This window comes from Drosophila novamexicana, unplaced genomic scaffold, assembly GCF_003285875.2.
Source record: "Drosophila novamexicana strain 15010-1031.04,08,12 unplaced genomic scaffold, DnovRS2.1 tig00004549-arrow-arrow-pilon, whole genome shotgun sequence".
Taxonomy (NCBI): domain Eukaryota; kingdom Metazoa; phylum Arthropoda; class Insecta; order Diptera; family Drosophilidae; genus Drosophila; species Drosophila novamexicana.
Window position 1 is genome coordinate 1497963 of NW_020825047.1, and position 15629 is coordinate 1513591.

The 15629-nt window shown below is 40.2% G+C and overlaps 3 protein-coding genes across 4 annotated transcripts; 1 reads left to right on the plus strand and 2 right to left on the minus strand.

The window, feature by feature from the left end:
* Positions 1-460: 460 nt before the first annotated feature.
* On the minus strand, positions 461-3658 carry LOC115769232 (alpha-tocopherol transfer protein). 2 transcript variants are annotated; one of them, XM_030713945.1, is made up of 6 exons: positions 3593-3658; positions 1839-1983; positions 1680-1774; positions 984-1328; positions 740-918; positions 461-672 (listed from the first exon to the last, which is right to left on the minus strand). In XM_030713945.1, the coding sequence occupies exons 2-6, from the start codon at positions 1972-1974 to the stop codon at positions 555-557; spliced, it is 873 nt and encodes a 290-aa protein (XP_030569805.1). In that variant the 5' UTR covers positions 1975-1983; positions 3593-3658; the 3' UTR covers positions 461-554. The 2 variants fall into 2 exon arrangements, with proteins under 2 accessions (XP_030569805.1, XP_030569804.1); XM_030713944.1 differs by lacking the exon at positions 3593-3658 and adding an exon at positions 2447-2510.
* A 1227-nt stretch (positions 3659-4885) lies between these two features.
* On the plus strand, positions 4886-12191 carry LOC115769228 (DNA topoisomerase 2). Its single transcript, XM_030713940.1, has 5 exons — positions 4886-5136; positions 6283-6888; positions 6948-8216; positions 9114-11258; positions 11323-12191. The coding sequence occupies exons 2-5, from the start codon at positions 6325-6327 to the stop codon at positions 11683-11685; spliced, it is 4341 nt and encodes a 1446-aa protein (XP_030569800.1). The 5' UTR covers positions 4886-5136; positions 6283-6324; the 3' UTR covers positions 11686-12191.
* A 695-nt stretch (positions 12192-12886) lies between these two features.
* LOC115769293 (ran GTPase-activating protein) lies at positions 12887-15423 on the minus strand. The gene is made up of 5 exons (XM_030714019.1): positions 15133-15423; positions 14395-15076; positions 13776-14301; positions 13517-13708; positions 12887-13305 (listed from the first exon to the last, which is right to left on the minus strand). Exons 1-5 carry the CDS (start codon positions 15245-15247, stop codon positions 12976-12978), a joined length of 1845 nt encoding a protein of 614 aa, XP_030569879.1. The 5' UTR covers positions 15248-15423; the 3' UTR covers positions 12887-12975.
* Between the last annotated feature and the right edge of the window lie 206 nt (positions 15424-15629).

Here is a 15629-nt window from a genome sequence, read left to right on the forward strand (position 1 = left end):
CTGAAAATGGTGTAGACCCGGAAAGACTAAGGCTGGTAAATCGCAAATAACAGACCTAAAATTAAATCATTTGATTAATAACTTCAAATAGTTGTTTTGGTTTTTGCTGAACATAACATAATATATGCATATTTGATCAGATATGCATAAGTTTAGAAAGTAAATAACTATGTATGAAATTATATAAGAGGTAATACAAATCTATAAAGTGTAAGTCCTGTGTTTTCTTACATTTTTTTTGTTGCTTTTTTTAATTTTCCTGTTATTATGGAAACAACTGGTCCGAGAGCAGATATCAAAGGAATGTAGAAAATGAAATATTCATCAGATCAGATCATCAGAAACCTAACCTCCAAAATTGTTTATCCTAACCTCAAAAGCGCATACCTGTTTCAATAAGTATGTTAAAAAAGCTGTTTTTAAAAAAATCTATATTTTATATATTTTTTCTTAATTCATAATGTGTCCTTAAAATTAAAATTGAGCTTTTAAGAAGATTATTTAATATTTAAGAGAGCATTAAACCGCAGAGCATCAAAGAAAATTAAAGATTGCTAATCGAAAATAAAGCCTAATTGTTCCATGTCCTTCTGAATCTCACTGCTGGCGCACTGATGCTGCAACATATCCAGCCAGAGCGTATAGGAATAATCCTCATGCATACCGCCATAACTGTCGAAAAGATCATGAAGTTTAGTTATTCGTTTATACATGGAAGAAAACCCCATAGTAAACTTACCGCTTGGGCAAATGCTCGGGATAAATGTGCTCGTGCAACGATCTCATGTCGCTTCCATGTATAAAGAGTCGCTCACGCATGGAGGCATTGAGAAACGGCTTAAAGATCTTGAAAGCCGCATTAAATAGCCAGTTCTGATTGACTATATGCAGGGCGGCGGTTCGTATGGGCATGGAGGTCTGCAGGAAAGGAAAACTTGGAGTTTTACATTTAATTTAGCAAGATCTTTGCATCCCGCACCCACCACAAGCAAGGCAATCATTTTCTGTGCCACACTGGGACTTAAATGTAGCATATGCTCCAGACCCAAATCCTTCAAATCGAATATGGCCACCCCGCCCATTATTTGAGAGATAGGCTCGAGCGAGCCCAGTTCCTGCAGCAAAATGGTTGCCCTAAAAATATCGTCCACAGTCACGCGATTTGGCCGCCACAATCCAAAGTGATAGATGAGTATGCGATGTCCCAACTGATCACGATATGGCGTCACAGTCAATATATTCTCATCGCCGAGATGCCGCAAATCCAAAGGACGAACCTTCTCGTAGTAACTTTTGTTCTCTTCACGAAATTTGTAATAGTTGCAGATCTGTAAAAATAATTATTTGATAAGCACTAAAAGATATCATAAATAAATATAACCACACATTGTTTATCATTCAGTTTTAAATCAGTTTTTCTTCCAATTTTTGCACATTTTGATCTCCATCCCCCGCCCAATTCAAAGATTTTTCGAAAAGCATGAAACAAGTCCCCAATAAAATCGTTTAAGAGTCCAGTTTTTCGGAGAGAATTTTCTAAAACTTAGCTCATAATAGGAACTCTGAAAATTCAACTTCCCAGCTGTTGCGGGCTTCATTGTGCGCTCGTTAATCAATAAACCAGGCAATTCGATTTTCATAAAAAATAGTTTTAAATAAATTAGTTTAGATAAACCCACCAATTTGTAGCTATTCTCAATTTTCCAGTAGCGCGCGCGCAGAAACTTCTCCAGATATTTATCATCATTGCGATGCGGCTGACAGTCATTGCGCTCTGTAGAATGTCAAAAACCATTTTTAGTCGGTTATTTTTCAGGCGTACATCATTCGAAACCTACCTAAGATATAATTGCGAAATTGTGCAATTGTCTCCTGTTTTGTCTTCGAGCATTCTCCCTGTTTTGCTGCCAGGAGACGTATGCACTCTGGTACTTCCTCCTCGGTGATATTTAATTTGTGCTCTATGGCAGGCATAGCTCGGGCCTTTAGAAAGAGAATGGGCCAAAAGAGATGAGCAATCAGTATGTTGTGCTACATGTTGTATAAAGGTATATGTGACTTTTTCGCTCTCTCTCTCTCTCTTTACTCTCTCAAATGCTGCCTTTGCAACACTGCACTCAAATGTTGCTAAGGTGACATGTTGCTAAGATGACATGTAGCTAAACTCTAACTTGTTGCTGAGCGTGTTGTTTGAATGTTGCGAGCGTAAAATGTAGCAAAAACAATTTCAAACGCGAGAATTAAAACAATAATTAAGTGCACAGAACGAGAACTTTTGTTAACCTCACGTGTCTCATTGTTAGCAGTATTATGTGTTTGCTTTTGTTTTTTTTTTTGTCTGGTGCTAAACTTGAAGTGCTGCCTGCAATTGAACTTGAAATTGACGGCACTTTGAAGCTTGACTTTAAAGCAATTGCCAGAGACATTTGATGTCTTTTTATTTTACCATTTTGTTTCTATTTTTCTATTCCTTCAGCAGTTGGTCAACGTTCGACTTCAAGTTTGAAACTGAGTCCGCGTATCACACCAAATGTTTTCAATCCCATGCAATATATGCAATATATGCTATAAACAAAAACAAAACAAAGGCACATTTTTGCGATAACAAAATGAGGCAGCGACAACGATTATCGCTTCAACCCAGTCCGAAATCTCTTCCTGAACTCAACCGAGCTGAACTCAACACCCAATTGCTCAAAAACCTGATAAGGGTAACGTCTCTTCCACTCTGTTCCAATGTATTTTTCTACTCTGTTCCGCTTTCGAGCACGTAGCAAATTTTCGCGCTAATGTCTCATCTTAGTAAACAATTGACAAACAAAAAAAACAAACCCCGGGCCATTTTACATGACAAAGTGCATTTGGGCACTTAACTCCTTGTTTGCATTCGCTCGAGAAGTTAACACTTTGTGTGGATAAAACGGAGGAGCAGGAGAGCAGGGTCAGCGGTAATTAGGAATATAGAACTTAATAAACAACAAGGCGTTCTTAAAAGGAAACATATATATTCATATATAACTAAACTTAAACTATTCTGTTGGAGAGACGAGATCACATCCATTTCTCCTCAGAAGCAGGTAACGCGCCAATTTGTGGGCAAATTCCAAATTCCAGATCACAGTCTCAACTCGCAAATATTGCCAGGCGTGGCCGAATGCAAAGAATGCAAGCCAATCTTCAACGAATTTTAATCTTAAGTTCCAGTGTTAATGAACCGCATTTCTAGTCAAGATGCGTTAATTCTGACTGCACTTTACTTAATTGACAAATGAAAAAGAAAAACAATAACAAGAAAGTAATCTGCATTAATTTCTCTAGCCTGTTTGCTTTTGTTTGTATTATATTATATACCGGTTTTAATCATTAAAAATAAATAACTGCAGTAATCAAGGCGGGACCTTTAACTAATTGATATAGTATATCAATTATAGCAGCTGCATTCATTTTTCCACTGGTGTTAATCTTCAAAGTGCACTTTTTATTTTAATTATTAAGTAAATATTTGGCTTTTCTATAGATATTGATGTTTACACGCACAGCAGATCTCTGGTATTTCTTATAATTATATCGCGCATATAGTATATATATTTACTCTTTTTCGTAACTGAAATCCAACAACTGTCAATGCGAAGTGGAATCGTGTCGCACAACTTTGTTTCAAGACTGACTCAAAGATCGTTTAGAACAAAACGTTTTATGCCCCCAGCACTCAGAACAACACTCGGAGAAAACCCGTATTCAAGCCGGGTAACGAGTTAAATGAAAAGCATCAAGTTCTATGTGCTGTAAGCAAAAAATAAAACAATAAAACGAAGCTGTTGTACACTAGTAAAATAATATCAAGCGTACAATGTATAAAAGAATTTCTGAAGAAAAGTGTATCTTACTTTTAAGATATCTGTGTGCCAAGTTAGCTCAAAAAAAAAACTAAAATACTAAGAACTAAATTCTCCCTTTATCTCTGTGTCATAAGCTCATTGTTAGGGTAACTGCATGTTATTTAATGCCAGTGAGAGTGAAAATATTGTGTAGCCGTAAACTTGCAGCTAATCGGAAGGCTAAAAATGGAGGCCACAGCTTGATGATGAAGTTTCTGATGCTATTGTATGTATGTGTGTATGTATATATGTATGTGTGCATGCACATGTAATGAGAGATGCTGTGCAAGTTCAATGAGCTTTAATGACGTCACCCCGTTAAGTACAGACAATGTGTAAGTCGTTATTGCTGAGTAACTGACCTATACGATTACTTGCAATTTTAACTTCCCATCTCAGATTGATCCAAAACAGAACATTCGTTGATTTTACAAATATACGTAAAAAAAAAGAAAAACTAGTTTTAACTGCAAGTGCAACAAACCTTATGTTGTCGTTGGTCAAGGTCAGTTGGACGTAGTCGAGGACCAAAAAACTTGTTTAGCCGGCCAGGCCTCTCCTAGTCGCATTAGCCTTAAATTTTCGTTAATTTAGCATGATATTTAGCATTGGTCATTTCCGACAGTTAACGCAATCTGACTATTTTAAGCATACATGATGATTTTATACAAACGTAAGCATAACATTTTCGCAAAAGTGAAACGTTTAGCCATTAAAAACGGGTTAGTTATAACCATAATTGAACTATAGTTTGTATGCAATCAATATGATGCCACAGAATTTAAATATAACTGTTATTTTTTTTAGTTCACATCGATTGTTACGTGCCATTTCAAGCAAAATATCAAACAGGTGGCAGCACTAGCGTAGATTTCTATTTGTTTCATGCCTGTTGCAGTACAAATCCAGCATTTCCCTAGGTCTGGCAACATCTGCTTCACGTATCGATAATTATATCGACAGAGGAACCATCGTCTGTATTCTTGGCTTGGCGACGACGGGTGATTGTGCAGCCAAGGAATTTTCACCAATTAAATTTTATTGTAAAGTCCGTTTTATTTAGTGTTACAACTAATTGATTGCGTGTAATATAGAATTAAGTGTTACTGTGCAACTAATACGTGCAGTACAAATCAAAGACCAACGCAGCAAATAAAATAAAGTGCGGCGGCGTCTACTGTGTGTGCATATTTTGCAGTCGCAGTCGCGCGTTGGTTTCGTCGAAGCAGCCACAAAATTCACACAAACAACTAAAAAGGTGAGCAAAATGGTGTTTGGCATAATTAAAATGAATGGAAAGAGTTAAAGCAGACTATCTAATGGGTCTTTTTTGTATGTGAGTTGAGAATTAAACGCTTTTTACCCGTTGGCGTCGCATTTGCAAATTAAAAATGGCGCTGCCCATATAGATAGAATTTTTGTGCGTAAGTTGTGTATACGAAATACCTTTACGAAGGCAATTGTAGAAGTTGGGCTTTTTAAATGCCCTTTACATATACACTCGATTTATTTTGGTAAAATTATATTTAATAGCATATTTCATAGACTAAACAGCAAAGCCGGTAAAGCCGCTCACACAGATACACACGCATACACGGGCACCCGAAAATATATTTACGCTAAGTTTGCGTTTTTCTTTTTGTGGGTGCAACTGAACGTGGCGCACATACATATATACAGTTGCATTACATAATGCTGCAATTGTTTGTAAAAATGTATTGCTTATTTTTTGTCTAGCAAATGTTTTTCATGTTGTAGTTGTTGTTGACGCATAAGCAGCCGGCTCAACTATCCCGCCTAAAGACAGGGAGGTTATACATACACAAACACCGCATTGCGCGCGTCTTTCAGGCTAGAGAAGGTAATATACAAGTCTTAAATATATGCTGCTGCACTTTTATATTGAACTTAAAAGTATGAAGTAAATCATTAAAAGAAGCATACATTTCATTTAAACCAAATATTATTTTTCGACCACAGTTTGTGTTAAAAGAAAGTTGTTATGCCTAAATGGCTGTGTATTTGTGTTCGCGCCAAAAACAAAAGCATTGAAAACTATTTTTACACCCTACCCAGAGTACATCAGTTTTTTGTCATGAAATTCGCTACACATTAAAGCCTGATCAATAATATAAGCAGATACGTTTGGCAAGGTTCTTTAATATTATTATTATTTTTGATTAGGCAGAACGGATTTTCCAAAAAGAAATCAAGCAATTTTTGCAGTTACAAACCTTTTAAGAGTGTAAGGGCATTTAAAATTCGACACCCCGAAGATATGTTTTTTCTTACGCTGGATAATCACAATTTGTGCTACGGCTTTCTATTCGTAAACAAAGCAGCGTGCTTGAGGGTACAGTTATGTTGGGTTGCTTTTAACTATCATTGTTGTTTTAATTTTTAGCACGTGCAACAAAGCAGCAGCAGCAACCACAAAGTCGTCATAATGGAGAATGGCAAGGGTAAAGGCGGCATGTCCATCGAACAGATGTACCAGAAGAAATCGCAGCTGGAGCACATTCTTTTGCGTCCGGATTCATATATTGGATCCGTGGAGTTTACCAAGGAGCTAATGTGGGTACATGATGTCGAAAAGAATCGCATGGTGCAACGTGAGATATCATTTGTGCCGGGACTTTACAAGATATTCGATGAGATTCTGGTGAATGCAGCTGATAATAAGCAGCGCGACAAGGCGATGAATACGATTAAAGTTGATATTGATCCGGAGCGGAATATAGTGTCCATTTGGAATAATGGCCAGGGCATACCGGTTACGATGCACAAAGACGAGAATATGTATGTGCCCACGATGATATTTGGTCATCTTTTGACCTCATCCAATTACAATGATGATGAGAAGAAGGTAACTGGTGGTCGTAATGGCTACGGTGCCAAATTGTGCAACATTTTCTCGACCAGCTTCACCGTGGAAACGGCGACAAGGAAGTATAGGAAGTGCTTCAAGCAGACCTGGGGCAACAACATGGGAAAAGCAGGTGATCCAGTTGTAAGTACCAATTACCTATGCCCAATTTTAAGCCTTAACTGATATCAGTTTCCTTTTAGATTTCAGACTTTAATGGCACCGATTACACGAAGATAACATTTAGCCCCGACTTAAAAAAGTTTAAAATGGAATCACTCGATAATGATATTGTGGCGCTTATGTCGCGTCGCGCCTACGATGTGGCAGCATCCACGAAGGGCGTGTCTGTGTTCTTGAATGGCACCAAGGTGCCGGTGAAGGGCTTCAAGGATTACATTGATTTGTTTATCAAGAATACAGATGATGAAGCTGGCCAGCCTCTGAAGGTGGTATACGAGGCGTGCGGCGATCGATGGGAAATTGCTTGTTGCCCCTCGGATCGTGGCTTTCAGCAGGTCTCGTTTGTTAATTCCATAGCAACCACCAAGGGTGGTCGCCATGTCGATCATGTGGTTGACAATGTCATCAAGCAGCTGATTGAGGTGCTCAAAAAGAAGAACAAGAATGGCATCAGTATAAAACCGTTTCAAGTGCGCAACCATTTGTGGATATTTGTGAATTGCCTAATCGAGAATCCCACTTTTGACTCGCAAACCAAAGAGAACATGACACTGCAGGCCAAAAGCTTTGGCTCCAAGTGTGTGCTCTCCGAGAAGTTTATTTCTAATGTATCAAAGGCGGGCATTGTGGAGTCTGTACTGGCCTGGGCGAAGTTTAAAGCACAGAATGATATTGCCAAAACTGGCGGCAAGAAATCAACTAAAATCAAAGGCATACCCAAGCTGGAAGATGCCAATGAGGCAGGCACCAAAAATTCCATAATGTGTACCCTCATTCTCACCGAGGGAGACTCAGCCAAATCCTTGGCTGTCTCCGGCCTGGGCGTCATCGGACGCAACTACTATGGGGTCTTTCCGCTGCGCGGCAAGCTGCTCAATGTGCGCGAAGCCACCTTTAAACAGCTTACGGAGAATGCTGAGATCAATAATCTGTGCAAGATTATTGGACTGCAGTACAAGAAGAAATATCTCACCATGGATGATCTAAAGACGTTGCGATATGGCAAAGTTATGATCATGACTGATCAGGATCAGGATGGTTCCCATATTAAGGGTTTACTGATCAATTTCATACACACCAATTGGCCGGAACTTTTGCGTTTGCCCTTCCTCGAGGAGTTCATAACGCCCATTGTGAAGGCATCGAAAAAGAATGAAGAGATTTCCTTCTATTCGCTGCCCGAATTCGAGGAATGGAAAATGGATACGCCCAATCATCATACGTACAATATCAAATACTATAAGGGTCTCGGTACCTCGACTTCCAAGGAGGCAAAAGAATATTTCCAGGTGGGCTTAACGATTGTTATTATTGATTGTATTATTAATTTATTTATGAGAACTGGTATTTCGTGTGCTTGAGAATATGTGCCTGAGAATAAGGCGTTCATGCAAACAAACTGAATGAATATTTTTATACTATGCAGAAACAAAGGGGTCTTCACCTGCCACTTTGGTAGTTAAACATAATTATAAACCTGCTATATATTATAACATATATTTATATTTCAATATTTCTTAATCTCGTCAGCTAAAGGCATAATTGTGATGTCAATATATAGGTGTCATACAAATTACTGCTCATTACGTGCCAGTCCCAAAAACTTCCCAGATAGGATTTAAGATGACTATTCCAACGAAATGTGTTCTCGATGCTGACTATTTGCTTATTAAGCTGATTTTTTTATATATACCCTGAACACATTAAATATGGGTATAAGGGTATATTGTATTTGTGCAAAATCCAAATGTATGTAACAGGCAGAAGGAAGCATCTTCGACCCCATAAAGTATATATATTCTTAATCAGCACTTATAGCCGAGTCGATCTAGCCATGTCCGTTTGTCTGTCCGTCCGTCCGTCTGTCCGTATGTATGAACGCAAGGATCTCAGAACCTATAAGAGCTAGAGACTTGTCCTGTTTTATGGGCAATTTTGGTCATGTCACCAAACTTGACATATAGCTTTTAAAATAGAATATATATATGCATTTGATGTTGGAAGAAAAGGGTTCAGGGTATCCCCTAGTCGGGAGCTCCCGACTAGAACCTCATACTTGTTATATTATCAATTTTCGGAAAAAAGTTGATAGATATGTTTATTTCTTGATTTTATAATCTTTAAAAACGAAATACCTAAAAGAAGAAAAATTGAACAAATTTAAAATCTAATTGTATTATTCAAAGGATATGGAGCGCCATCGGATCCTATTTAAGTATGATGGCCAGGTGGATGACGATAACATTGTGATGGCCTTTGCCAAGAAACATGTGGAGTCGCGCAAAAACTGGTTAACCAATCACATGGACGAGGTGAAGCGTCGCAAGCAATTGGGTCTGCCAGAGCGTTATCTGTACACCAAGGGCACAAAGCATGTTAGCTACTCGGACTTTATCAATCTGGAACTGGTGCTTTTCTCCAATGCGGACAACGAACGTTCCATACCCAGTCTGGTGGATGGCCTTAAGCCCGGTCAGCGCAAGGTCATGTTTACGTGCTTCAAGCGTAACGATAAGCGTGAGGTAAAAGTGGCCCAATTGTCGGGTTCGGTGGCTGAAATGTCAGCCTATCATCACGGCGAGATGTCCCTCCAGATGACCATTGTGAATTTGGCACAGAATTTTGTGGGCTCAAACAATATCAATTTGTTGGAGCCGCGCGGTCAGTTCGGTACACGTCTCACTGGTGGCAAGGATTCTGCGAGCGCTCGTTATATTTTCACATTGATGTCGCCGCTAACACGTCTCATCTATCATCCGTTGGATGATCCCCTGCTGCAGTATCAGGTGGATGATGGTCAGCGTATTGAGCCAATTTGGTATATTCCCATTATACCCATGGTACTGGTGAATGGCGCCGAGGGCATCGGCACTGGTTGGTCCACAAAAATAGCCAATTATAACCCGCGCGATCTTATCAGCAATTTGCGTCGCTTGATCAATGGTGATGAACTGTTGCCGTTGCATCCGTGGTACAAGAATTTTCAAGGTTCCATGGACTATGTCTCTGATGGTCGTTACGTACATTCGGGCAACATTCAATTACTTCCCGATAATCGCATAGAGATCACTGAGTTGCCCGTTGGCGTTTGGACGCAAAACTATAAGGAGAATGTGCTAGAAGTTTTGTCCAATGGCACCGAGAAGGTGAAAGCAGTTGTATCCGAATATCGTGAATATCATACGGATACCACAGTGCGTTTTGTCGTCAGTTTCGCCCCGGGTGAATTTGAGCGTCTACGCAGCGAGCCTGGCGGTTTCCATCGTGTCCTTAAGCTGAGCTCATCCTTATCCACAAACCAGATGCACGCCTTCGATGAGAACAATTGTCTGCGTCGCTTTCCGTCACCTAAGGATATATTGATGGAGTTTTATAAACTGCGCTTGGAATACTATAATCGCCGCAAGGATTATCTTGTGGGTCAGCTGACGGCACAATCAGATCGCCTGAGCGATCAGGCCCGCTTCATTTTGGAGAAGTGCGAGAAGAAGCTGACGATTGAGAATAAACAGCGCAAGGCCATGATTGAGGAGCTCATCAAGCGTGGCTATCGTCCTGATCCTGTAAAAGAATGGCAACGTCGGATCAAAATGGAGGAAGCCGAAGCTGCCGAAGATGATGACGATGAGGAGGATGAGGGTGCAGAGTTGGCTACGACTAGCAGCAAGAAGGTCAAAAAAGAAGTAGATCCCGAAAAGGCCTTCCAGAAGCTATCGGAGGTCAAGAAATTCGACTACCTGCTAGGCATGTCCATGTGGATGTTGACAGAGGAACGAAAGAACGAGCTACTCAAACAGCGTGATCTCAAACTGGCCGAGCTTGATAATCTTATAAAGAAGACGCCAACTCATCTATGGATGGATGATCTCGATAATCTTGAAGCTAAACTGAACGAGGTTGAGGAGAAGGAGCGACTCGAGGAGCAGGGCATTAATCTTAAGCAAGCCAAGGCCATAAAAGGTCAAAAGCCGGCAACAATCCGTGGCAAAAAGGGCAAAGCTGCCGCTGGCAACGCAGACATCTTTCCCGATCCCATTGGCGAACGTGTGGCATTTACGATCACTGATGATATTATCAAGAAATTCCAAGCCGCCACATTGGTCGCCGTGAAGGCTAAGGAGCGGAACACCAAGGTTAAAGTGGATAAGAAGGAAACTGTCGAAGAGGTCGACGATTTTGACGTCTTGGTCGAGGGCGGCGCTACAAAAACCTCGCCCAAGGCTAAGAAAGCGCCAGTCCTCAAAAAGGAGCCAGCCGAGAAGAAGCCGCGTCAAAAGAAAGAGAACGGCGATGGACTTAAGCAGCCCAAACTAGACTTTTCCAAGGCTAAGGTAAGTTTCATAACTTTGGCTATTTAATGGTGACATTTATTAATTTCAAATACCCGATATTTAGGGTTCAAAGAAGGATTCCCCTGATGAGAGTACCGGAGATGTCGAAATGGAAACGGTACGTGTTGAGCGGCCTGGTCGCCGTGCCGCTAGTAAAAAAATCGACTATTCTTTCCTATTATCGGATGATGAGGGCGGCACTGAGGCAGCCAGCGCACCAGGAAACAACGATGATGGCGATGAGGATATCGATGATTCACCCGCCAAACGACCGGCGGCGGCAAAGCGTCAACGTGACGACGACAGCAGCGGCGGTGGTGGCAAGAAGAAGAAGGCACCCAAAAAGCGATACGTCATCGATAGCGACAGCAACGATGATGAGATTGAATGCTTGGACGATGACGATGATTCCGATTTCGAGGCCTAAGATATATAGGCATTAAGAGTCAATACTTTCCAGCAGCTGTTATGCTTATTGCTCCTGGATCTACTCCTGGTATATTATTACAAATATTTTACCAAAAAAAATACCGAATGCATAGAATACAAATTGTGTTTAAGGTCATAAACTTGGTTAAAATAAGTAAAGGAAAAAGTATTTCTAATATACGATTGCGAAACGTTCATAGAAACATACAAAATTAAGGAATTTTTAAAGCATTGCAGTTTGTCCGCTTCATGTTTCAAAATTTCCTCACATTATATCATTTTATTTTTATTGTGTAACAACTTCGCAACATTCTTTCAATATATAGTTTTTAACAAGGACAACAATAAAAACAAAAACAAAAAAAAGAAGAAAAACAAGCGATAATCCACCATTATATTAAATACAAAGCACTCTTTAATCCATCAATTATCATGTTTTGTAAACATAGTTTGTAGTCACATACAATACCATTTTTTTCTTGTAAATAAAATGTATTTTACGCAATCTTGCTGTTTTGATTATATTCTCAAATGTAAATAACAGTGCAGGGGAGTCCATTCAACAGTTCTTAAAACATAAAGCTCGCAAAAAAAAACTTACTGAACTTAAATTTCTTTCTGATTCCGAATATATTCCTTTTAATTAATTACTTGCATAAAAAAGAATATAGCGAGCTTCCAGAACTTAGAAACAACTCTCAAAAGTGGGAACAACTAATTTGGTAGCATATTATTTTATATTGTCTCATTAGGCTCATATCAGTTGTTATGTAGATCGCATATTACCACATAATATAATCGGCAAAATAAAAATTCTTGAAAAATTCATTTATGATGACTTAAAAACAAGCTGGTATTAAAACTGGATTTTTCAGTAAAAAAGAAAACTTAAAGCTCCAAACCTAAAAAATTCCATTGTGAGATCGGATCATTTAAACATAGAAATGTTTTAGTCTTTTATAAAGTTCATATCGATCATTCAAGAAATAACAAATATTTCTTAAACTCCTTAATTTGACGAAAAATATATGAAATTTTCTTTATTATTTTGAAAGTTCGAATAACATAGATATTATCACACGCTGATTGTGTTGTGGAAAAAGTAATGCCTTTTTTTCTCTTTTGATAAACGTTGTAATTATAATAAGTTGATTATTTTTTTTACAAACAGAAACCCAAACAAAACAAGCATTTGAATTTTAGTTTGGAATTTGTAATATATACTTATTTATTAAAATAGTTAATATAGTTCTTGAAATCCTTTGTTAATCGTTTTTAATGGCATACTCTAAACATCGAGTTGATCGAGAAATATTTTAAATGTATTTTTAATATTATCATTGGCAAACGTTTCCCTTTTGATTGCCTCCCGGAGAGCATAGCGACAGCTCTTGACATTGTAGTCGCTCTTGAAATGCTCTTCGCTGCGCAACAGGCCCAGCTGCTTGAGATAGTAGTCCAGCACGCGCGACTCCTGCTCCGTTTTGATGGCATAGTCAAAGGTCGCCTGGTAGAGTGAAACGGCCAGCTCCAAAGCCGCCTGGGATGTCTGGGACAGATGCGCGCACTTGAGCGTCGTAAAGATGAGCAGCAGCAAGTGGTTGTCATCGCTAAATTGCTGTGGCATGAATATATAAATGGGATTTTTTAATATTTTATAGAGTAGCAAATAATAACCGGCTTGGCACGGTCATAGAAAACTCAGTGCAGTTCAAATCAGTTTTGCTCCCCTCCCTAATAATTTTTCAAAGTTAAAGATCGGACCAAAATTGAATTTCTGAATTGGTGTCTATATAGCTTAATGACTCTCGCTTTTGATTTCATCTTACATTGATTATGTTCTGCAGCGCCTGCAGCTTGTTTGTCGCTTCTAGGGAATCAAATTGCTGCAGTGTGCACGGCGTTTGGCTCAGGCAAAACTCCGCCGGGGTGCAACTGACGTTAATGACCGTCTTGTTGCCATTTTTGTTAATGTCAGAAGTGTTGCTGGTCTTGTTAGAGTTGATGGTTTCGTTAAAAAGCTGCGGCGAATCATAAATTTATCAAGGATATTAATCGGATTGGTTTAACCTGCCACTGGCCACTAACCTTGGTGGAAAAGGCATTGCTGGTCACGTAGGCGGTCTCTTCGGCGAGATTTTCGTTGGCATAGTCCTCTTCATCATCTTCGTCCACCTCTTCGGTGGTATCATTTGGATCGTATTCACCATCATCCTCTGGGTCCTCTTCCTCCAAGTAATCGTTATACTCGTCCTCGCTATTCTCGGGTGTTTCATTGTCGCCACCATCATTTTCGGCACCGCTTTCTTCACCCTCCTCCTCAGATACGACCTCGTCCATGGATTGCAATGCGGCGGAATTCTTGGCTTTAGCCATTTGGTCAACGATTTGTGCGCTCCCAGCTTGGCCAAAGCAATTGCCATCCAAATTGAATATCCTAAGCTTGGGCTTATTTTGCACAGCTGTTACCAGCGCAAGGCCACCATCGTAGTTGATCTCATTAAAGCCTAAATCCAATACCTCCAGATGCTCATGGTTCTGCTCCAAAGCCTCGGCAAAATGATAGGCGCCATCAGTCTTCAGCAAACAATCGCCAAAATTAATTTCCCGCAAACTGCGATAGAGGTTGGTGTTAAATTTGTTGGAATATGAATAAACAGACAGAAGAGAATGCATAATTATTGGGCTCTGCAAGGGTTGAACTTACAGCGGTGTATGCTCGAAAACTTCAGCTATTTTGGCGGCACCCCGGGCGTTGAGTGTATTGTCGTTCATGTTGAGGACGCGCAAATGTGGATTCTCTTTGAAACTACTGGCGAGAGCGGCGACGCCCACGTGATAAATGGAATTCTGAGGCATGGTAATCTCCTCTAGGGTTTGCAGTACCTTGAATGTCTTCGATATTGCCTTGGCGCCAGCATTTTCTAAGCGATTGCGACCGGCAACAAAGATGCGCAACTGCAGCGGTGTGCCCGCCGCCTTGGCATTCTTGTGGAGATCGATCAGTGCCACAGACAGCATACGTCCTCCCTCCGGCCCAAGCCCGCAGTTGTTCAGATACAGCTCTTGCAGCGAGAAGCACACGGGCGAGCGTAAAATCTCCTCCAGGCCAGTCATGCCATTGGGCCCCAGCGCATTATCGCTGAGGTCGAGCACCGTCAACTTGGCCCCAGCTGCAATTAAACCAGCACCCAGATGCTTCAGTGCGAGAGGAATTTCCGACTTGAGACGACGGGTAAATAGATTCTTCCACAATGCTTTTCGAAATTCTGGATGTGTTTTCAGTGCCTCGCTAATGGCCAGTGCCGCCTCCACGCCCAGCGTATTGCCATCGAGATTGAGAAAATGAACTGTGGGCTTGCTCTTGAGAGCCTCAACAACAGCTTTGACTGAAAGATGGGAGAATATTTATTGGCCCGCGTTTAACTGGCCGGCGTCTACTCACCATCCTCGGCATTGTCCCAGGTTTCAGCTTTGTCTTGGAACGAAATGCCTTGCTCCTCGTTAAGCTGCGCTGCCATACTTGCAAAACTGAATGTAGACATGGTTGTGCTCGACATGTGTGCGTGTTAAATTTGATTTTTGTTATTTTTTATTTAATATAGTTTCCGCTAGCTCTGTACTCTTTCAGTTTTTTTTTGCAAGCCGCTTGCGAAATTTCTCTGCTTTAACCTAGTAAAAGAGCGCTAGAATTGACAGCGGTTGCGGCGTTTGTTTGCAGGCAGCTGCATCTTTTTTGACAGCTGCTGTCAGTGTAGTGTGGTCTTGCTCTAACGCATACTGTGTGCAGATTTTGCAACACTGCGCGGCACCAGAGTTGTGCATTTTTGTTCCAAATTTGATTTAGTTCATTTATTCATGTGATCTATGCACTTCTTGAATTGAATATGCATATATTATTGTTTAAGTTTTTAAACTGTTGTTTTTAAGGTTTTGATAACC